The following is a 23,279-nucleotide window of genomic DNA, read 5'->3' as shown; positions in this document are numbered from 1 at the left end:
GGTTCCACTTCCAGCCTTCAAGTTCAAGGCGCATGTCTAGTCTAGGACTCTAGGTCTAGGGTCAAAATATTCAATTTTCTTTCATGGCGACAGGAATTTGGAATTCCTGTAGAAGTACATAATATATGTATATGTAGAGTAGAAGTATTTGGTGAGCTTAACTCCAAAATTCATCAAATCGGTTTCAAATGACGAATTCGAACTGTTGAAATCCATCTATCTTACGAGTGATGTATCTATATGTGAAAATTTTAAACATTCGAATTAATTTAGTATAAAGTCAAACATTCAAAAAATGAATGCACTAAAATTAATTTATTAACCTTCTAATTTTGACCGCTTGACTTTATACTAAATTAATTCAAATGTTTAAAATTTTCACATATAGACGAATCACTCGTAAGGTAGGCGGGTTCTAACAGTTCGGATTCATCATTTGAAACTGATTTGATGAGTTTTGGAGTTAAGCTCATCAAAGTATTTGATGAGCTTAAGAACACCCTAGTTCTACTCGTATATGTATAGTTCATACGAATTTTGGTGGTGTTTCGGTATAATTGGTTTAAGAGTGAGGCTATGATAACTACGGATTGATTTGTAATATAAAATTATATATATATTTTTTTTTTCAAATTTCAATTAGTTGATCTGAACCAGTAAACATAATCTCTATTATATGAAACATGTACTAGAAACCAATATTTATATATGTTTTCAGAATATTTTTACTATTATTTAAATAGGTAGAAAATTACTACAATGGGATGGTCCAAAAATTTTATATTACAAATCATTTTGTAACTATTTGAAAAAATAATAAAAAATTCTTTAAAATGTAAATTGTTTTCTCCCATTACGTCACTAAGCAAGATAATTCTTAAAAAAATATTATTTTTCACACAATTTTGTATTGACATAAACAATAATATTTTTAATGTCAGAGCTGAAATATATCTTATGCTTTTAATATTATTGTGAAATAAAAGAATGCTTCTATTATTGAATCAACAACTTATTAAAGAAAAGTCACGTGAAAATTAAATTACGGAGGCACCATGAATTATGTTCAATACTAAACTTTGAGTGAGGGTATGATACATTGCAATGTATGGATCGGTTCATGCATTGAATTATATCTTCAATTTCAAAATTTAAATAATTAATTCGAATTGTTCGACATTATTATCATATGAATTTATACCTGGAGATCAAATTTTATGTTTTGTTGATTTTTTATTTGTTACTATTTTTTAGGTAGCTAGGTAGAAAACCACTACTTTCGGATTCCATAATTTTTTGATCAAGTGATTTTCTAATTGTTTAAAAAAATCATAAAAAGTTTACATAAATATATAAAATTTGATTGTCAAATATATAAAAGTTTTCATACAATAATAATTATAATATTGAACGATTCAAATTAATTATTTAAACTCTATAAACAAAAACAAATACACACACATAGAGAGAGAGAGAGAGAGAGAGTGAGAGAGAGAGACTGACTAATATGTTTTCAGTAGCACTTCGGCTGAAGTGCTACCGATTCAAATTTCAAAAAATCAAATTCGAAACTTCGAACTAAGTAGCTCAGTAAATTGGTTATATATTGAACTTGTACAATACCAATTTTTACTATTTTTGAATTTTTTTATATTTTTATGATTTATGAAAGATGACAATAAATGATCTAAAAATAAAAGAAAATTGTTAATATTTTAGGCCATTTATTGCCATCTTTCATAAATAATAAAAATAGTAAAAAAATTTCAAAAATAGTACAAAATTGGTATTCTACAAGTGCTGTAAATAACGGCATGCGCTCGTCGAACAGACAGGGTACCGTCAAACGATTAATCGAAAATAATTGAAAATAATCGGCTAATTAGTCAAAAAAATATGTAACGAATTGATCACCGCTAACAACTAATCGGCCGATTAATCCTTCTAAACAGCCTTTTTTTTAAAACACTGATCCCCACATTGCATTTAACCACAGCCTCACTCTTAAACCTTTTTTTTTTGCTCGTAACGGTTATAGAAATATTTGATTTTTTTTTTTTTTTTTTTATCTCAATCCGATATCTTCTCTGAACAACTCCACCTTATAAAGCAATTCTGCAACTTTTTCATGACCTGAGCCGACACCTGTGCGGAATTGTGTATAGTGGATATAAAATCAAACCTTTTCCAAACTAAGATCCTAAATAAAATGAAAATAAAAGCACTTTAACACCAAACTATTTTAATAAAGCCACATAAGATCCTGAATAAAGTTGTTGGGGAGGCAGGACACGTGTGGCGTTCTATTGGGGGAAGGAGCAACTGGCCCGCATGGCCAGGCCAGGTTCTCCCAACATGTAGGATGTTCTGTGTTCGCCCTTTTCATCTAAAAGTGAAACGGGACATCATTTGTGCCCTTTATCTACTGAATTTGATCCGCTACACATTTTTGAAGTATGTTCATGCCATAGAGAGCGTGTGCAATCTTCATCCTGTTTTTTTTGTTTTTGTTTTTGAAAAAAGAAGAATATCCTTCTTGTGTATTAATTAAATTAGACACAGAGCCTTCTCCGAAGGGCTCCGCAGTATGAGTATGACTGACTGGTGACTGGTCCATGAGCCTAGGCCTAGGCCTAGGCCTAAGTTAAGTAGTAGTTTTTAATTTATAGCAAAAATGGGGATAAATTTTGACCATAAATTAATTAATATCTAATGAATAGAGCCTTAATTAGCTGGCCTGCTAAATTCGTTTTTATTGACTGAATTCTTCGAGTAAGTGTGTAATACGTCTAGAAGATTAAGACAAGTGTTGACAATTGCCAAAACATATATATTATATATATTACATTGAAATAGACAACTATGCATGCATATTGCATTACGACCATGACTTCAATTCTTGGGTCAATTGTCTCCCATTGCGACAGACAGATACATGGAATTTCTACACCCATTGTTTTCGTATAATTAATTTAAATATATATTATTCTCATAATATATTAATTCTACAATTACAAACCTAAATTACAACTACATACGGAGCTCAGTTCATATCTCTTAATGTTGTTTTTTCAATAAATATCCGAGGTCAACTTATCAAATTATTTAATATTTTAAAAAATTCTCTTATTCGGATTTCAAATGAAGACGAATATATTAGTATCAAATAATCATCGATAAATTCAGTTTATAAAGTCACCTAAAAAAACTAAATCAAGCATAATTTATTTATATAATTAATTTTGGATCCAAGTAGCATTTCATCCTAGGTATGTTAAATTATGATATAATATAGAGAATATTTTCTTGCACAACCAATAATTTGATACTTATGTTTTTTTGTTTAAAAGAAAAGAGATCATATATAATCAATCTCTTTTTGTTATTTTTTTTAATTACGATTTATAAAAAAAAAATCGAAAAAAAAATTCATAGAGATGAGAAAGAGTATGCGCACTGGTCAATTAAGAAGAATAGTAGCAAGGCTAATTGACCCAATTTCAGCCTTCTTGTGTACTAAATTGGGGCTTTCTGGGGATTTTTTTTTTTTCCAATAAAGAGAATAACAAGTCTCTCTCAATTTAAATATTTAATAAAAAAAAATTTGATCGAGTTTTCAATTTGTGATTTATCACACAAAAATGATATATATATATATATATATATATATATACCACAAAATTAAATGTTGGTCTTTATTCATGAGCCTAATCTTGAGATACAATTGTTATTTATTTATTTATTTATTTTTTTTCATTTTGGTCCAGACTGAGAATTAAAGAAAAGAAAATAATTTCACTGCAAAATAAACAAAAATGGCTCCCTTTCATGACGGAGACAATTTATGTCAGATCGCTTTGACATCCATTAATTATGTGTACATATCAAATAACTATGATAAGACTTTGAAGACTTACTATTATTCTTTAACATCTGAGATTTCAATATTTTTCTCTATGCAGTAATTTATTGACAGCCATATGTATTTTTAGTGACAAGTAACAACATATTGAGCTTTAATTATAGTTTTTAAATATTAAAATAATATTATAACATTTCTAGCAATAGGGCTTTTTTTGCAATCAAATTAATATAATCATACAAAACTTAAATTACATACTGAAGCATCACCAAAGTTTATATTAGTTGACTCGACTTCATTTTCATCTTCTCAATTGTCTATTAAATTAATTATAGCCTTCTCCCAAATTTTCAATATCTAATAGAGCCTAAGCCTAAGTTTTTTTTTTTTTTTTTTTCTTTAGCAAAAATGGGTATAAAATTTGAACATAAATTAATATCTAATAGAAGCTATGCCTGCTAAACTCTTTTTATTGACTGAATAAACGTCAAGAAGATATTTAAGACAACTATTGACAGTTGTCAAACATATTTTTTATTTGGTCAAAATCTAATTGTCAACAATTATTTCATATTAAAATAGACAGCTATGCACTATGTTATAAATAAATAAATATATTTATTATGAGTTATTTATTTTAATACATTCATTTTTCATTATTTTTAAACGACTTAACTTTATACTAAATAAATTCAAAATTCAAAAATTTTGTATACACACTAAATTTAGTAGACTTTTTTTTGTTTTTTGTTTTTGATGAAAACTAAAGTAGATCGATATTTAACAGTCTCTCAATCAATCAATCAGTGAGTGGCAGTGGGTCAGCGGTAGAGCAGTCAGTCAACAGATGAATTGTTTTTTATTTTTTATTTTGTCCTTGTTCTACGCACATGCTCATGTCTACTGGATCAATTCAACGTTTTCCATTGTTTTGGTATAATTAATTTAATTATTATTACCATTATATATTTTATAATTTTCAAACTAAATAGAAATAGAAATAAAATAATAAATTCTTTAATATTGTTTTTAAGGCGAATGCTATGAATTTTATTATTTTATAAACCATTATATTAGTTTCAAATAATTATCAATAAAGTTTATAAAGTCACCTAAAAACCTTTTCACACGCAAATAAACCAAAACAGAAATTTTACCACAAAATTTTCTAATAAGGAGTCTACAAAACCTTTAATTCTGCAGACCCCTTTTTAATACTTTTTCAAGGTTTAGTACATATTTTTTAAGACTTAGTACAAAATTTTTAAAGTAAAAAAATGAAGTGTACCGAATCAAAACTTCAGTACACCCCTAAAAAAAATGACGTGTACCAAATTATAAATTCGGTACACCATTTTTTTTTCTTCCAAATTAGTGGGATCTTGTATGCAGGGTGTGGCAGGGGCATATGAACCCTTAATTCAATATCCTCTGGAGTATACTGAATCAAGAATTCGGTACTTTTTTATTTTTTTTGTAAAAAAAGAGAATCAACTTCTTTTGTTATTTTTTATTTTTTAATTACGATTTATAAAAAAAACGAAAAAAAAAGAATTCATAGAGATGAGAAAGAGTGTGCGCACTGGTCAATTAAGAAGAAGAATAGTAGCAATTAAGGCTAATTGACCCAATTTCAGCCTTCTTGAAATTGTGTACTAAATTGGGGCTTTAATTATGAGGATTTTTATTTTGGAAGCAGCTAACAGTCCCCCCAACTCCAGTTTCCCAAAAATCTCCGGAGATTTTCAACTAATTCTGTAAACATCAATACTAAATCCTGTAAACTAATTCAACAAATCCTGTAAACATAAAAACGCGTGAAAGCTGTTAAAAACGCATGAAAGCGGTTAAAAACGCGTGACAGCTGTTGAAAACGCGTGACAGCTGTCGAAAACGCGTGACAGCTGTTGGGGACCACCTTCTGTGAACATACACATAATATCCTGTAAACATACACATATTATCCTGTAAACATACACATATTATCCTATAAACATATACATATAATTCTGTAAACATACACAGTGTACTTAAAATTATAGCAGTTGAAATATCCTGTAAACATACACATATTATCCTATAGACATACACATATTATCCTATAAACATACACATATAATTCTGTAAATATACATAGTGTACTTAAAATTATAGAAGTTGAAATTATGGCAGTTGTGGCAGTTAAAAACGCGTCAGAACTAAGCTAAAGAGGGAAGACTTTTATACACGGAGATTTTTGGGGGATTGTAGCCCGGGGGACATTAACTTTTCTCTTTTCTTTTCTCCAATAAAGATAATAACAAGTTTCTCACAATTTAAATATTTAATAAAAAAAACTTTTAATCGAGTCTTTAAGTTTGTGATTAATTTCTCACACAAAAATGATATATCTTTATCCTAAAATTAAATGCTGGTTTTTATTCGTGAGCTTAAATTTGAGATATATACCTTTGTTTTTTTATTTTATTTTACTCACGACTGAGTCGAGAATTGAAGAAAATAATTCCTTTGCAAAATAAAAATAATGGCTCCCTTTCATGACGCAGACAACTTATTTCAGATCACATTCGAATGTAATGTGTATATATCAACTAACTATGATAAGACTTTAATTTTATGACTTACGATTATTCGTTAACGTTTGAGCTATCGATAATTTTCTCTATTCGTTATTTAATTGACACCGATATGTATTTTAGTGAAATTTTGTACTATTTTTTTTTTTTTAAAAAGAGGTTCAAATCTATTATTTTTGGACCATAAAAAAAGCAACGATTTTGTATTTATCTAAAATATAGTACAAATTTCCAAAAAAATATAAATAAAAAATTGTTCGCAACTAAAGCACGTTTTAATACAAAGATTATGTTGAATAGTTCGAATTGACTATTTAAACTTTAAAATAGAGATGAAAATATAACATAATAAACATGAGACATTTAAAATCTACTCTTATAATTTGAACTATCCAAAAAAATTTAAGATGATCCCACAAAACCTTATAATATATATATTAAAGCATCCCAAAAGAACAATGAAAAGTTAGGCACAGTAGATCAATAATTATGCTCGATACCATTTCCATTCCCTAGTTACATTCAATTGCTTTATAAATTAAGCTTTTTTTTTTTTTTTTTTTGAAACCTTGACAGTGTAGTTATCAAGTATAATTTTTATTAATTAAGTATGCTTTATAAATTAAGCTTCAAACAACATCTTTCTACATGTTTGGTGTGTTTATTACATGCATGTCGGTAATAATAACAAGAAAAGTAACAGAAAGAAATTGACAACTAGCATATAGCTAGCTAGTAAACGCAGTCTTTTTCTTTGTACAAAAATTAATGTGTAGTCGTGGAAATGCCAGGACTTCTAAAGAGATCACATATTTGTCCAATCCATTATATTTAACATTAATTTTCTATTATTCCCATTTTACCCTTCTTTTATTTTTCCTTCTAGACCGGTGTATTAAAAAACAGTATTAAATCGTACCAGTATCAGCACTGAACCGTACCAGCACCAGCACTGAACCGTATTTGTACCAGTACCATGAATTTTTTGCTGTATTAAACACCTTGATTGCATAAAGAAAAAATAACAGTATATTTCAAAAACAACGAAATTCACAATAGATCAAAGGTCCATGAATTTTTTGCCTCCAATTATCTTCTAGATAACCATTGGTTCCTTAGTTAGTGAAATAATACCAAAACGTCAATGCACTTTTATTATAGTAATAAAGCTTGCTTAACATTTTGCAGCATACATAATTAGACCCTTAAACAAGTCAAGTTTCAACCATAACAGTGACAGCTTGGCCAGTAAAACAGACTCTCTTATATTTTTCATCCAATTCTATGTGCAATACAATTCATCAAATTGAGCATGGCGGGTGATATATAGTCTAGAGGTAAGAGATAGGAGGTTTTGGCACTGCCAAGACTCAACAGATTAAAGAGAGAGAGATGAAGAAAGGGTAGAATGGTCATTACAAGATTAATTAATATTGGAAAATAAATTTTAATATTTAAAAAATATTATTTAATTATATTTGGAGATATTTGATATATAATAGAGTTAGATTGGATAAATATGTGAGTTTTTATAATTTTTAAGGATAAATATGTAATTATAGATTTTAGAAGGATAAATATGTAATATTGAAACTTTTGAGGGATATACATGAAATTCCCCCAAAAATTAATGTGGTAGTCATGGAAATGTCACGACTTCTAAACAGATTCTTGGACCCACCCTCCCATGTCTCATCTTGGGACCACCTGTCATTTTGACTGTTTCAAGTTTCAACCCATTAATTCGATCTAGCTAGCTACTGTGTTAAATCATATTTCAATTTTTACAATTAATATGATTGAGTAGTTCCTGTTTGTACGTAAACTGACAACTTGACTTATTCACTATTCTTCTGAAAATTTTCACTTGAATTAGTCGGGGTTGGTTATTTCATCGCAATTTCACTTTTAACGATTTTTTTTTTTTTTTTTGGCGTTTTTAACGGACCTAATTAATGCATGTACCTGCATATGTTGTTTCCTTATTTTGCTTGTTTTGTTTTTCTTCTCCATATTAATCGATCGCTCAATAATATTATCTAGCTATATTTGTTTTAATAAAAAATAATTAACACATCAATTTTGTCTTCTATAAGAATCAGTTTTTAATTTAGTGACAAAAAATAATTCTATCAGTGTGGGAGATCGCAAACTTGATAAAAAAAAATTATATTTTGCTTCCAGAGATGGTATTTTTTTAATTTACAAATAAGTCCTTATGTCCATAGAAGCATCACTCTAAAAAAAAATGTGCCATTCATTGGCATTCTAGCAAGTGAATGACCTTAAAAATCAAACTAGAGAAGTAGCTTTTGTGGCATATATAAATTTTTTATTAATCATTTGTACTGATAGATGATAATTTTTTTAAGCTGCAGTTATTTCCTACACAAAATTGAAAAGCTTGACTAATTAATCATTCCGTTCATTTTTTTAAAGAAAGAGATATTTCTATTTCGATTCTCTAATTGACTATATAATATATAAGAGGGTAGATAACTCATATTATTAAAATTGAAAAGCTTGGCTAAGTGTATGTATACAGAATTTTGATTTAAAAAGAAAAGTATTGGACATATATATTCTCTAATCATCAGCAGAACATATTCAATTAATATAGATTTATTCTGTTAATAAAAAAATAATTATGACAGTAAATGTTACCTAATTTAAACATTACAAAAAAGAATTTCATGACATCTTAAAATATTTAATTAAATCCAGATTTATATTTCTATTTCTATATAATATATTAAGGGAATAATGAGGTACAAAATCCAAAAGTGTAGAATTGTATCATACATATATATAATCCGCTGCCGCTAATTAATTAAGGTTGTCACATAATAGAAGAAATGCTGGCCGTCTGATCCGCTTAAAGATCTTTTGAGTTAATGCATCAGGATCGTCTGATCCGCTTTAAGATTCCATTAGAATTGACTTAATTTGTTTAAAATCATATGATCTAAATGCATTAACTAACTCGAAAGAACAACTTTTGAGTTAATGGAGACGAGGCAGATATATTCCATTATAATTAATTGGATCTATATATAACGAACGGAGTCGTAGGATGAACATCAGATCTACGGTCAGTCATGCATGGGTCCCCCGTGCACTAAACGAGAGATTAATTTCCTCTTTTAATCCGCAACGGTTTCCTTTAAAAGTATAATTAAGGATCCAACATCATAATCCAACCCGTTTACCGCATATATATATACAACCCGCACCCGCACCCGCACCCGCTCCTTTATATCTCCACAAGTCCTTGTGCCTTTTGATATTATTCCAAATCAAAATTCTCTTCTCCTCTACCTCCTATTCACAATAAGCCATGAAAACAAAACCGCTTCCTAATCTTCTTTCCCTCTTTCATCACCACCTATTCATTACTTCTCTGCTGTTCATCATACTCCCAACCCTAACTTCATCTCAGCCCATCAATTTCAAAGTTGGATTTATTTACCACCCGGACTCGCCAAACGGGATGATCGCCAAGACCACCGTCCCGATGGCTTTGGATGATTTTTATGCTAAATACCCCAACTCCATCAACCGTGTAAGTCTCGTACCTCGACCCTCACCGGGCGGTGATATAATCACCTCTGCTTCTGCCGGTTAGTTCCTTCTTGCATCTGTATTAATTTTACTGTACAATTAATTAGTTGTGGAAATTATAAGGTCTACTTGCTCAATCAGATAATAATATTATATATTTCATTCTTTGTATCTATTCAGCCTTGGAGCTAATTATGGATGAAAAAGTGCACGCTATTCTCGGTCCGGGTACGTCGCCTGAATCGGCTTTTGTAGCTGAACTGGGAACCAAAGCAAAAGTTCCAATAGTATCTCCCTCGGCTACTAGCCCTTCGGTGTCACACTCTGAAGCTCCATATTTCATCCGTGCTGCGACAAATGACACAACGCAGGCTCGTGCAATCGCAGCTGTCGTGAAGGCATTTGGGTGGCGCCGTGTGGTACCTATTTACCAAGACGATGACTACGGTTCCTCATTAATTCCTTACCTCGTGGATGAGCTCGATGGTGTGGAGGCACAAATTCCGTACCGTCAACCCATCGCAACCTCTGCGAGCGACAAAGATATTGAAGATTTTCTTGCTGAGCTCATGAATGGACAAACTCGAGTTTTCATCATGCACATGAGGATTCCGTTAGCCACAAAAGTAATTAACGTGGCAAATAATCTGAAGATGATGTCCGATGGGTATGTTTGGATACTGACAGATGCCCTCACAAGTCAGCTCAGCTGCATTCATGCTATCACTCCCCCCGGATCATTAGAAGGGGTGCTGGGCCTCACGACCTACTACAACATGACGGGCACGTTATTACAGAACTTCAGAAAGAGATGGACCCGACAATTCTTACAAGATCATCCTGATGCGGACCCCGTTGTTGCCCGTGACATCAATCGTTATGTCATATGGGCATACGATGCTGCCTGGGCTGTGGCTATGGCTGCAGAGAACATGAAACAAATTGATCACAATCAATTTGTTAATGCTAGAAAAGGTAGCACTGATCTTTTGAGCATGGGTGTCTCGACCACCGGCGAGGAATTCCTTAACTCTATCTTGAACACAACATTTAATGACAGCCTAGGTGGTGTGTTCAAGTTAGTAAATGGTGAGCTAGACTTGTCACAATTTCGCATTGTTAATGTAAATGGTGGCAATGATAGGAATATAGGGTATTACACCCCAGAACTTGGGTTATTCAAAGAATGGTCTGCTGAAATTAGTAACGCTTCATACTCGACCTCTCCCTCTCGAAGCGACCTTGGGTCGGTGATATGGCCTGGTGATTCGACAGTGCAGCCAAAAGGGTGGGTGGAACCTACTGTTAGCAAAAAGATAAGAATAGCAGTGCCGGGGCCTGTTCAAGAAGGATTCAAGGTGTTTTTGAATATGGAGACAGACAACGTTACGAACCAGACAACAGCATCAGGATTTGTGATAGACATGTTCGAGGAGGCGGTGCAGAAGTTGCCATACGCATTGCCGTTCGAGTATGTACAGGTGCTGCATAAGAAATATGACGACATTATGAAGATGATCGGTGATGGGGTACGTAAGCTAGCCTTTTCTTAATTTAAATCCTTATTGCATTTAATTTATGCTTACTAAGTAAATCTGATGCTTTAGCTAAGTAAACTGGAAGGTGGAAGCATATTAATTATGATAGCTATACTGTGGATATTATAAATTTAATTACAATTTGATTCGGTCAAAAGCTTAAGAACTAGAACAATCAGGAATGATTAATTTTGATCGATCACACTTGCGTTACTTATTGAATAAGGCACACATTCACTATCACAAAAATTGTTATATAGTCAAATATAATATGAAAGATTCAAACATCAAAATTACAAGGCTCATGAGACTCCAAATTTGAAAGATTAATTCAAAGTCAAACAGTATACTTTATATTCTAACTTCCTTGCTCTTGGCCAGGGCTAATTTAAAAAATACTTTCATATTAAAACGATATGTTTATTCAGAGTTCACATACATAGTATAAATTTGGAATGTGATATATAGTAATAACTTAATAATTATGACAATTAAATTAGATTTAATCGCTGGATTAATTAATTACACCTTTTTGCAGAAGGACCAATTTAATTAGTTCCGTTAACTGAAAGATATATATATACATTCCAAATCTCTAGTATATATTAAGCATATGTACATGCATGCATGTACTTTTATGAATATATATATATATATATAGGTCTATGTAAGACCTATACCCTCTTGAGTACTGAAAGCTCATAATATAATTCCACCATCAACACTATGTAATTGATTTATATTATAATTATGAATATAGGTTTACGTAAGACCTATATATATATATACACACACCCTCTTTTCAGTACTATTCCTAACTACTTTCCCTACTTGGAGACCCACTAGAGCAACTAGTGTTTACTTTAAGTAAATTTATATGGTTTGTATGAAATTAATCATGACTCATGAGAGATCGATGAAGCATATATATATATATATACGAGTTAGGCTGAGGTGCTATGGATAGCATAGTGGCCTCCCGTGCTACGGCTCAATATTTAAGTTTTCAAAATCCAAACGGTCGATCCGAACCGTTCATCTTATTCTCCATATTAATATATGCTTGGAGACCAAATTTTATAATTTTCTGAATTTTTTTACTATTTATTAATTCACTTTGAAAATCGCTAATCCAACGGTTTTACTGTTTTGTGCAGCCACCGTTGGATCAACAATTTTGTAAAATACTTAATAAATAGTAAAAAAATTCAAAAAAATGTAAAATTTGGTCTCCAAGCAGATATTAATATGGAGAATAAGATGAACGGTTCGGATCGACCGTTTGGATTTTGAAAACTCGAATATTGAGCCGTAGCATAGAGGCCTCTATGCTATCCATAGCACCCCAGCCTAACTCTATATATACTTACCACTATATGTACTTACATCATTTGTCATATCTATATATATGACATTAATTAAAAAAAATGTAAAAGTTTCTTGTCTTATTATTAATGATATTTGAGAATCTTAAAGTCTTTTTGGTCGTTCTTTTGACGACCAATAACAATTAATTCTAGTAAAGAGGAACAATTAATATTGGTCGTTGCACATATCTTTTCAAACCGGTCAAATTATACATAGAAATTAATGAATTTGACAATATTGGTGGTCAATTGTTATAAATCAGAGAGAATCTATATATACCAACCATATATTGGATCCCTATAGCTATCCATCTCTATCAAAATTGTGGGGGCATTGATTGGTTCCATAATTAATTATTAGCTATTGAATTGAAGTTTGAATGAATTAATAAATCACTGGTCACAAATTTAGTTTGAATTCTACATTGACTGGAATCGTTCAAATGCAATCCCTATCCGTCTCTATAAATGCGACTTGACTAGCTATTAATTAATTCCTCAAGTCAACTATATATATTTTTCTTTTACTAAAAAAACTATATACTTTTATTTTTGCTATAACTAATAAATAATTTAAATAATTTATGAGTGATCGATCCACACAATTAAAGGATAGATATATATATATATATATAGGGTCTGTCTAAATTGCTGCTGGCAGCATTTCGGCAGAGGTGCTGCCGGGGCTATATTTAGCCGTGTGATGTCCAAACAACAAATCCAAACCGTTAGATGTTTAATCTATATTATAATCTACTTGGAGACCAAATTTTACATTTTTTGGAATTTTTTTACTATATATTAAGCTGGTTTGAAAACCGCTGATTTCAGTAAATTTCTGCAGCATTGAAATCAGCGGTTTTCAAACCAGCTTAATATATAGTAAAAAAATTCCAAAAAATGTAAAATTTGGTCTCCAAGTAGATTATAATATAGATTAAACATCTAACGGTTTAGATTTGTCATTTGAATATCAAAAAATAGAAAAAACAGTGGCAGCACCGCCGGCAGAAATGCTGCCGGCAGCAAATTAGCCACAGCCTATATATATATATATATATATATATATATATAGATAGATAGATAGATAGGCTAATGTGCTTTCGGTAGTATATGGGTCGAAATACACACGGTTCAAATTTGAAATTTCAAAATTCAAAAAGTCGATCTGAACCGTTCATCTTGTTCTCCATATTAATATGTGCTTGGAGACCAAATTTTATATTTTTCTGATTTTTTTTACTATTTATTAAGCCACTTGGAAAATTGTTGATCCAACGGTGGCTTAACAAAACAGTAAAACCGTTGGATTAGCGATTTTCAAAGTGGCTTAATAAATAGTAAACAAATTCAGAAAAATATAAAATTTGGTCTCCAACCACATATTAATATGGAGAACAAGATGAACGGTTCAGATCGACTTTTTGAATTTTGAAATTTCAAATTTGGACCGTGTGTATTTCGGCCCATATGCTACCGAAAGCACATTAGCCTATCTCTCTCTCTCTCTCTCTCTATATATATATATAAGATGCTGGCCCAATAGAATAGTTAATTATTAGTTGTCTTTTTCAATGAGGTTACTATATATACCATTAATCATGCATATAATTATGTCTTACTGTTAATATATGGATTGGAATTGATTGAAAATATATAATTTAATAATATGACAATATATATCTAAATAATTAAAAAAAAAAATTAAATGATAGAGAAATTAAGTTCAAATGCAACTTTAGTGCCATTTTAATTGATATCATGTGTGGATCATGATGCAAATAAAATAGTATAGGATAATAGTAGGAGATGAGTGTTTAAAATGCTTTGATTCTCAACCTCTTTTATGGAGAGTACACAATTTATATTTCATCAAATAATGATAAATATAAATTGTTACAAATGTTCAGTCATCTGATGGATTAATGGTAAAACTTTCATCAAATCCCAGCATTTTTGGAAGATCATGTCTTAATTTTTCTTGTCATGATTAATTGTCAAGTTTGCAAGTTTCGGGAGTGCTATAACTAAATTATTAGTTACTAATTACTACTTTTAGTGTTTTTTTTTCTAAGATTTTTGGAAGACTCTTTTTGATATACAAACAATTATTATTTTTATTATCTTTTAACCATCTTTCCAAAATTCAAAAAATAGTAAAATAAATTATAAAATATTAAAATTAATTTTCTGCAAAATTTTAATATGTGCACTAAATTTAATAGTTTCGAAGGGACCGTATATTAAAAGGCTTGATTTGAGCTGTTTGTATTTTATTAAAATTTATATTACTCGAATTGGCTAGATGCTATAACCCAGCGCTGGAGGGGATGAAGATTTAGGAACAAAGTTTTGAAAGTATTCCCTAATTTAAATAATGTAAAGGGCTAAAATGAAAAAAAAGACTTCCAGTAATTTGTCTTATTGTCGTCACATATTTATACGCCATCAATGGCCCACCATCTTATGTCATCTCTTACGAATGTATAAAAACAAATAAACGCTAAAAGTGACATCTAAACGGTGAGCCACACTCATCTACAATTATATCAAGTATAATCTATAGAGATTTTTTTTTTTTTTTGAAGGACCTTTGTGAAAAGTAGCTTTCCAAATCTGAGTTCTCTCTTGGAATAAACTTGTGCATCTGTTATATAAAAAACACCAACCTACCGCCATTTTGATATTCAATTGGCCAACTACTTGTGGAAGACATTTTCCTACTTATCAATTGGGTGAAATTAAAAAATTGTTTAGATCATGATGCATCATCTTCTAGGCCACTTATGCTAATTATAATTTAAATGTTATGATAAGGTGTATATATATTCTCATTTTCTATTGGAGTATATCAAGATACTGCTGCTACTCAACATTCAATTCTATTTTCAAATTTTCCACTGTAATTTTGTATTAAGAAAATAAGTTAAAATTAAAATAATCAAACTTGTTGCAGATGTATGATGCAGTGGTTGCTGATATGACGATCACCTACAACAGATCACAGTACGCTGATTTCACACTGCCGTATATGGCGTCGGGCTTGTCAATGGTGGTGCCGGTGAGGAATGAACGGAGCAAGAATGCATGGATCTTCCTCAAACCCCTCAAGGTTGATCTCTGGTTGGGTAGTTTCGCATTCTTTGTTTTCACCGGTGCGGTCATCTGGGCTTTGGAGCACCGCATCAATGATGATTTCAGAGGACCGCCAGCGAACCAACTCGGCACCGTTTTTTATTTTTCGTTCTCTACGCTTGTGTTCGCTCACAGTAAGTTTGATTGCCTCCAACTTTGCCCTTTTCTTTTACTACATAATTTCACAAAAAGAAAATAATTAGCAATCATCTCTTCATCACAGAAGGACAAACTGATTTCACCGAAAAAAATGATTACATACTTGAAAGAAAATTAAGGGAAAGAAAAAAGGGTCTAACAATGCACCTTATTGCAGGGGAAAAAATAATTAGCAACTTATCAAGATTCGTCATAATTGTGTGGGTGTTCGTGGTGCTCATATTACAAGCAAGTTACACTGCTAGCTTGACATCGATGCTAACAGTTCAGCGCCTTACTCCAACTTATTCTGACATAAATGATCTTGTGAATAGTAAAGAGAAGATTGGTTACCTAGCAGATTCCTTCACCAAAGATTTCTTGCTAAGAATGCGTGTCGATGAAAGTAGACTACTTGCCCTTAAATCACCCGACTCATATGAAGAAGCAATGTCGAATCACTCCATTGCCGCTATTGTGGACGAGACGCCTTATCTCCAAGTTTTTCTCAACAAGTATTGTGACAACTATACAATGGTCAACCTACCCAACAAGACGAGCGGATTTGGATTTGTAAGTCTTCCTTGCTCGTAACTATACCAAATCTGCATAGAGTCAAGAGTATCAGATGAATTAAAATGTTGAAAAAAAAAATATCGACATAAAAAATGTCCAAAATTCTGTTTTTTTACGGGTTCAGGAACAAAACCAAATTATAATAATGCTCAAAACAATTATACAGGTATTTCCGAAAGGCTCTTCTCTGGTCACCGATCTCTCTAGAGTAATCCTAAACCTAACAGAAGGGGATACAAGCACAAGGCTAAATGAAAAATGGTTTGGTGAGCCGTTGTCATGTCCGAATCAAGATAGCCTCTATTCCCAAAGCCTCGACATCGTAAGCTTTTGGGGGTTATTTCTCATCACTGGTGTGACGTCAGTGCTGTGTTGCCTGATACAGTTAGCTATGTTTGTAATGCAAAACAGCCACCACATAAGGCACATTACTTCAATAAATTCTTTCAGATCGAGCCTTCGTACAGTGGCAAGGATATATGATGAAAAAGACTTATCTAGCCATACATTCCGGAAAACGCAACCGAGTTCCCCTTACAATTTTAATCCAGGCACTCCGATGAGCATATCAAATCACGGGGGACCATTTTCATCTGAGCGGATGAGTCCTGACACATATGAGGTGGAAATGCATGGTAATGCTGGAAATGAAACCCCAAATAATGTAAATATTTAGAGCTTGTATATGTTGCTAAAAATTTAACTTGTATACTATGTAATTATTTAGTAATAGTTACCTTAGAAGAAGTGTCTCATTTGAGAATGGCCCAGGTTTGAATAGGTTTCAATAGGAGCCCCGGATATAAAATTTTATATTGTATTTGTAACGTAATATGTAAATTTAGAAAGAAAAGAAGATCAGATTAACTCCTACTTGAAGTTCGTGCTAATGAATTTTTTTTAATGGGTGTGAAAGAAGAACTCTCATATTTTCACATATTTCTGTTAAAAATCTATAATTTCAAAATAAAAGATGCATAATAAAAGATGCAAAAAAAAAAAGAAAAAAAAAAGAAAAAAAAGAAAATCACCCCCCGGCACACAACAAGAAAATACATCAACCACAAAACCCAATGTGATGAGGCTCTTGTTGACAGGCACACACATCATATTGTACACCCCAAACATATAACCACAATCACTTCTAATTATGCAAAGACTGTAAAGCATGATATCTTACGCCCGGTACCAGCCCTAGTACCTGTTTCTAATTATGTAAAAGCCTCAGCCCTCACCTGGTTCCCCGAAATCTCCTTGTCAGTCAAAGTTATTGGGAGGTGAGATCGAGTACCAACCATCCAGGACAGAGCCTGCCACTTACTTAGAAGAGGGGGAGGGGGTCTAGATTTATTAGAATAATAATTTGTTAAGTGTTAAGTGTTAACCACCAATTATCATACCAATAAAAAACTCGGTGTGTATGGAACACTTTTTCTCTGGTCAAAGTCTTTGTTTAGTGTTAGTTCAGCTCCTCTCCATTTCAACAGAATCTTGAGTTCATCTAATTAAAATCAAAACATCTGAAAAAACAACTCCATGCTGCATTGGTTTCTATTCTTCCGGTCATTGTCTCCCAGGACTCAATTATTCACCAAAGGACAACTCTAACATTTTTAATAGGTAATGGAAAAGAAACAAAAATTGCTGCACTGACTCTGTCTTCTTCCTATTTTTTCTTTGCTGATATCCCAAAGTAGTCTCCCTATTTCATAAATCTCTCTTCCACAGTTACTGGTTCTACAGGATTCACATCCTTCTTGCACTACCCGGCCCATACCTTCCCAGGCATGAAAGACCCAAAAACACAACAAGATACTAAAAAGAAGCACATTTTCTTCCTTTTTTACATAATGCTCCACATTCCAAACCCAGCATCCACACAACCAACACAGACAGCTGCACCATTCAAGGTGGGGTTAATCCTTGACACCAATTACCCGATTGGTCAGATTGCTCTCACCTCCATCAAAATAGCCATTGCTGACTTTTACACTGTGAATACAAATTCCACTAAACACCTCGTAGTTGTGCAGCGTAACTCCTCAAGCAATGTCCTTACTGCTGCCTCTTCCGGTATATATATGCCTCATTTTTTTTTTTTTCACATAAGACCTGAGGTTCAGTAAAATTCATATACTAAATATATACTAAATAGAAAAGTTGCCCCTTCATGCAGCCTTGGAGCTTATTACAGGGGAATCAGTTCATGCAATTCTCGGACCGGATACTGCTTCAGAAGTTGCATTTGTTGCCGATCTTGGAACAAAGGCAAACATACCCATTATATCATACTCAGTTACAAGCCAATCAGTTGCCCCCAGTTACGTCCCCTTCTTTGTCCGAGCTGCCCCAAGTGATGCCCTCCAGGTAGATGCCATTGCAGCACTGGTACACGAATATGGGTGGCATCGTGTCGTGCCTATTTACGAAAATGACGACCATGGAGTAGCACTTCTTCCATTCCTTGTCGATGCTCTGGATAACGTTGAAGCAGTGATTCCTTACCGTTGTGGTATTCGGTTTTCGGCAACTGATGACCACATTTCATCTGAGCTCTACCGGCTTCAGACATTACAAACTCGTGTATTTGTCATCCACACTTGCGTGCAACTTGCTGTACGCATTTTTACCGTTGCTAACAGGATTGGCATGATGTCTGATGGCTATGTTTGGATTCTGACTGAGGGGCTAACAAGTCTTCTTGGTTGGATTGAAAGCAAATCGGTGCAAGGTGTGCTCGGAGTATCCACTAAAATCCCAGATTCAGAAAGGCTAAATGGTTTTAAGCGAAGATGGACACGTCAATTCTTAACTGAAAACCCAGTTGCTGACCCTTCAAGAGTCTCATCAGAGCTAAGCAACTATGCTGTTTGGGCATATGATGCAGCATGGGCTCTGGCCCTTGCTGCTGAGCATCTAGGCCCGGTGACAAACTCAACTATGAGAACAAGTAACAGGTACGACGATCTCTCCACCATGGCTGGATCTGACACAGGGAAAAGCCTTCTACAAGCTATATTTAGCATACAATTTGATGGCCTCGGTGGAAAATTTCAGTTGGTGAATGGAGAACTATACAGGACAGGAGCATGTCGAATTGTCAATGTCATTGATGGGAAGGCACAAGAAATCGGTGTTTGGACACAGAATGAAGGGTTGAAGTGGCGGCTCAGGCCTGTGATATGGCCAGGAGAATCAATGGTCGTACCAAAGGGGTGGGATGTGACGACTAGTGGTAAGAGGCTCAGATTAGCTGTACCAGGATCAGTAGATCCTGGGTTCGAGTCATTCCTAAATTTGAAGGTGGATAAAACAACCAATCGAACCTTGGCAAAGGGTTTTGTCTTTGACATGTTTGAGGCAGCAGTACGGCAGTTGCCATATGCGCTGTTGTTTGACTACATACCGGTTGAGCATGACAACTATGATTCACTTGTGGAGTTAGTCGCCAATGGGGTAATTTAGTTTCTCTATTCTCTTATTTCATACATAGTTGGTTTCTCTCTTTGTTTTTTCTTTTCTTTTCTTTTCTATATTTGATAGTTACTTCCATCTGTATATTCAGTTCCATAATTCCACACACGTCCACACATATACACTTGTTGATTTAATAACTTGTTAAGATAAAACTTTCCCCATGCTTGGTTTATTGATAAAGTGTGTTTTCTTGATGAATTAGGAGGATAAGGCCATAATACTTGTTTTTAGTTATAATGAAAATGGGGCACATGTATAGAGAATAACCTAATAGGATGACCCTTCATGTGCGCAAACATATATATGCAATATAAAATTCTCACATTGTAAAATATGAATAAGATAACACCAACTTGTAGAAGTTGCACATGGGATTCTTCTGAGAAAAGTTTGCCTCGTCTCCCCTTTTTGTTTCTTTCTCCAACAATACTATTGGAGGAAAATTGTTTAGTGCTTATCCTTGCAAAATGTTAATTAATAGTAACTTCTGAGAAAGAACGAAAAAGGTAATAGGGAACTTAATTATTTGTTGGTAAACTTCTCATGTCTTGTCTTCAGTCCCGCAGTACTAAAATAATTGAAATACTTTCAAGTTAGGCAAGATAAGTATTAAATCAATCTAGGTAAGATTCCATTTTAGTTGCACCCAAGTACCAAAGAAAAAATAATAACAACGTAAGTCCAGCTGTATCACTGCCAAGATTCCACTCCTAAAGTGTCACATTCCAATTTTTATGGTACTAACCCAATATAATATGGAGTAGTTTTGTCATGTTAACCAATTTAAAAATGACACAACCCAGTTATCAAAAAAGTAATTAAAAATCTGTGGATAACAGGCACAATTTCTGGCAAAAGTAGCTGTAACCAAATGAACCATATAGAAAATACTGAGACACAATATATTCACTGTTGGTGTTGTCGTTGTGGGCCATTTATTGAATTTTATGCGTCTCTGTTTTGAACACAAGTTACCATGATTCTAATTGAGAATATGTCTTTATTCAATTTTAGAGTTATGATGGCATTGTAGCCGATATGACCATCACGGCTGAGCGGTCCATGTTTGTTGACTTCACTCAACCGTACAAGAAAACTGGCATTTCAATTGTGGCGCCGGCAGTAACAGACAAGGGCAGCAAGTGTACCTGGGTCTTCACAAAACCACTCAAACCAAATCTGTGGGTCATCAGTGGAGCCTTCTTTATTTTAACAGGAATTGTCATCTGGTTAATGGAACATCGGGTGAACGAAGAATTTAGAGGGCCATGGTGGAGACACCATGGCCCCATCATCAGCTTTGCATTCTCCACACTAGCTTTTTCACACTGTAATCTACTTTCTTCATTTAATTTCTTGCAAATTGTTCCTATTTTTGCAAAAAGTAAATTACTACCTTGAACAGACTACCAATTTGCCGTATCTGGTCATGGCCAAATTGTTAGGGTTCTTGTCCCAACAATTATGTTTACTTGGGCAATATCACAAACAACAGTTGTGCAGCTGAAAACAGACCCATAACAGTACTGGTACAGCCAGAGTTCCGCACCAATTTCAGCAAGAAACATGATTAAAGACAACCAGAAATAAACACACAAATTTTAAAACCAGAGACACTTTAATTGATGAATATCAAGGACTTTACAAACTATACACACACATCTTAATCTTGTACAAGTTGAAGAGAGAGATCAAACCAAATGAGATAAACAAAAAGAGGTGAATAGAGGAAACTAGAAAGGTTCTAACAAAGCCAACTGTCACAAGTCAATTTGGACAGCCGACAACTCCATTGTACTCAGGGGCAGAGGAAGACTTTCAATTTATGGGGTCGAACACGCAATGAGGGTTGATCATATAAATTTTTCACAAAAATACGGGGGTCAATTTTATAGTATCCTTATCATTTTACTCTAAATTATACTATAAAATCATGTGTAAGCACCGTATTTTTAAAATAAATAGGGGTCAGTTGACCCCCATTTACCCAAGGTGGATCTGCCACTGACTGTGATTGGCTCAATAGGAGCTTGTACCAGTCTTCAATACCAGCCTATGCATTTCTGTCTTCTTTTACTTTTCTCTCTCCCTGCTCTCTTTTAACCATGATAAACAGAACTTAGAGGGCTAGGCATCAAGCTTCTAGAAAAATACCAAACAGCTCTATTTATCTCTGTTTTTTAAAATGGACCCTAGACTTAATAAAATATTGATATAGCCCTCTCTACTAAACTGACCCAAAATTAGCCCAAATCGATTTGGGCAGGAATAACAAGGGAGCCAACACAAATCAAACTGGTACTGAATATGCACCAATTGGCTAATGAGAGTAACTCACATGGAATTTCCATTGTCTTTTCTTTAGTTTTTACGGTGATACTCATCCTCGGGGACTTCCATGCTATGTTGAGTTTACCATGTTTCCCAAGCTATTATGAACAATTGGCATGCGATTCAAAACAATATATCATTACAATAGAAGGGTCTCAAATTTGTTTTTTTTTTTCGCCCTGTATAACATAGCGGAGAAGATGCGGAACAATTTCTCAAGAGTTACCCTCATCGTGTGGTTGTTCGTTGTTTTCATCTTGACCAGCAGCTACACTGCCAATTTGAGCTCGATGTTAACGGTGAAACAACTCAAACCATCTGTCTCTGATATCAATGACCTTAAAAAAAGTGCAGCTAGCGTGGGATATCTGCAACCTTCATTTGTAAAGGATAATTTACTGAAGTTGGGATTTGATAAGTCGAGGCTCGTGCCATTAAAATCGCCTCAGGAGTATGCAGATGCATTGTCAAGTGGCCGTGTTGCTGCCATTGTAGATGAGACTCCATACCTTGAGGTGTTTATAAATGACCATTGTGATGGCTATGAAATGTCAAGTGAGATTTACAAGACAGGCGGGTTTGGATTTGTGAGTTTTTTTTTTTTTTTTTTTTAATATAAAAATCCTTGCATATACGGTATTAAATTGGGACTTCCATCCTGGCGTTATATACCAGTTGAGTTATGCAGCAGTAATACTCCTTGGATTTTGTGTCAGAA

At 33.2% G+C, this 23,279-nt stretch overlaps 2 protein-coding genes across 3 annotated transcripts in view; both read left to right on the top strand.

Moving 5' to 3' along the window:
* The first annotated feature begins 9,736 nt into the window (after positions 1-9,736).
* On the top strand, positions 9,737-17,626 carry LOC144545775 (glutamate receptor 2.8-like). Its single transcript, XM_078294338.1, has 5 exons — positions 9,737-10,058; positions 10,180-11,528; positions 15,861-16,173; positions 16,356-16,750; positions 16,920-17,626. Exons 1-5 carry the CDS (start codon positions 9,776-9,778, stop codon positions 17,427-17,429), a joined length of 2,850 nt encoding a protein of 949 aa, XP_078150464.1. The 5' UTR covers positions 9,737-9,775; the 3' UTR covers positions 17,430-17,626.
* Positions 17,627-18,196: 570 nt separating this feature from the next.
* The window catches only part of LOC144545783 (glutamate receptor 2.8-like), a 32,593-nt gene continuing 27,510 nt past the window's right edge, over positions 18,197-23,279 (top strand). Inside the window, exons 1-4 of one of the 2 annotated variants that reach the window (XM_078294351.1) lie at positions 18,197-18,826; positions 18,930-20,209; positions 21,245-21,560; positions 22,754-23,148. In XM_078294351.1, coding sequence (XP_078150477.1) covers positions 18,541-18,826; positions 18,930-20,209; positions 21,245-21,560; positions 22,754-23,148 — 2,277 coding nt within the window. In that variant the 5' untranslated portion in view covers positions 18,197-18,540. The remainder of the gene's footprint in view (positions 18,827-18,929; positions 20,210-21,244; positions 21,561-22,753; positions 23,149-23,279) is intronic. The other variant, XM_078294349.1, reaches the window with a different exon arrangement.

The sequence above is a fragment of the Carex rostrata genome, chromosome 28 (assembly GCF_964058835.1).
Source record: "Carex rostrata chromosome 28, lpCarRost1.2, whole genome shotgun sequence".
Lineage (NCBI taxonomy): Eukaryota > Viridiplantae > Streptophyta > Magnoliopsida > Poales > Cyperaceae > Carex > Carex rostrata.
This window is presented reverse-complemented; position numbering and strand designations above follow the sequence as displayed.

Coding starts and splice junctions, on each gene's coding strand:
- LOC144545775 (XM_078294338.1), top strand. CDS start 9,776: ATGAAAACAAAACCGCTTCCTAATCTTCTTTCCCTCTTTCATCACCAC. Junction 10,059..10,179: donor AATCACCTCTGCTTCTGCCG/GTTAGTTCCTTC, acceptor GTATCTATTCAG/CCTTGGAGCTAATTATGGAT. Junction 16,751..16,919: donor AGACGAGCGGATTTGGATTT/GTAAGTCTTCCT, acceptor ACAATTATACAG/GTATTTCCGAAAGGCTCTTC.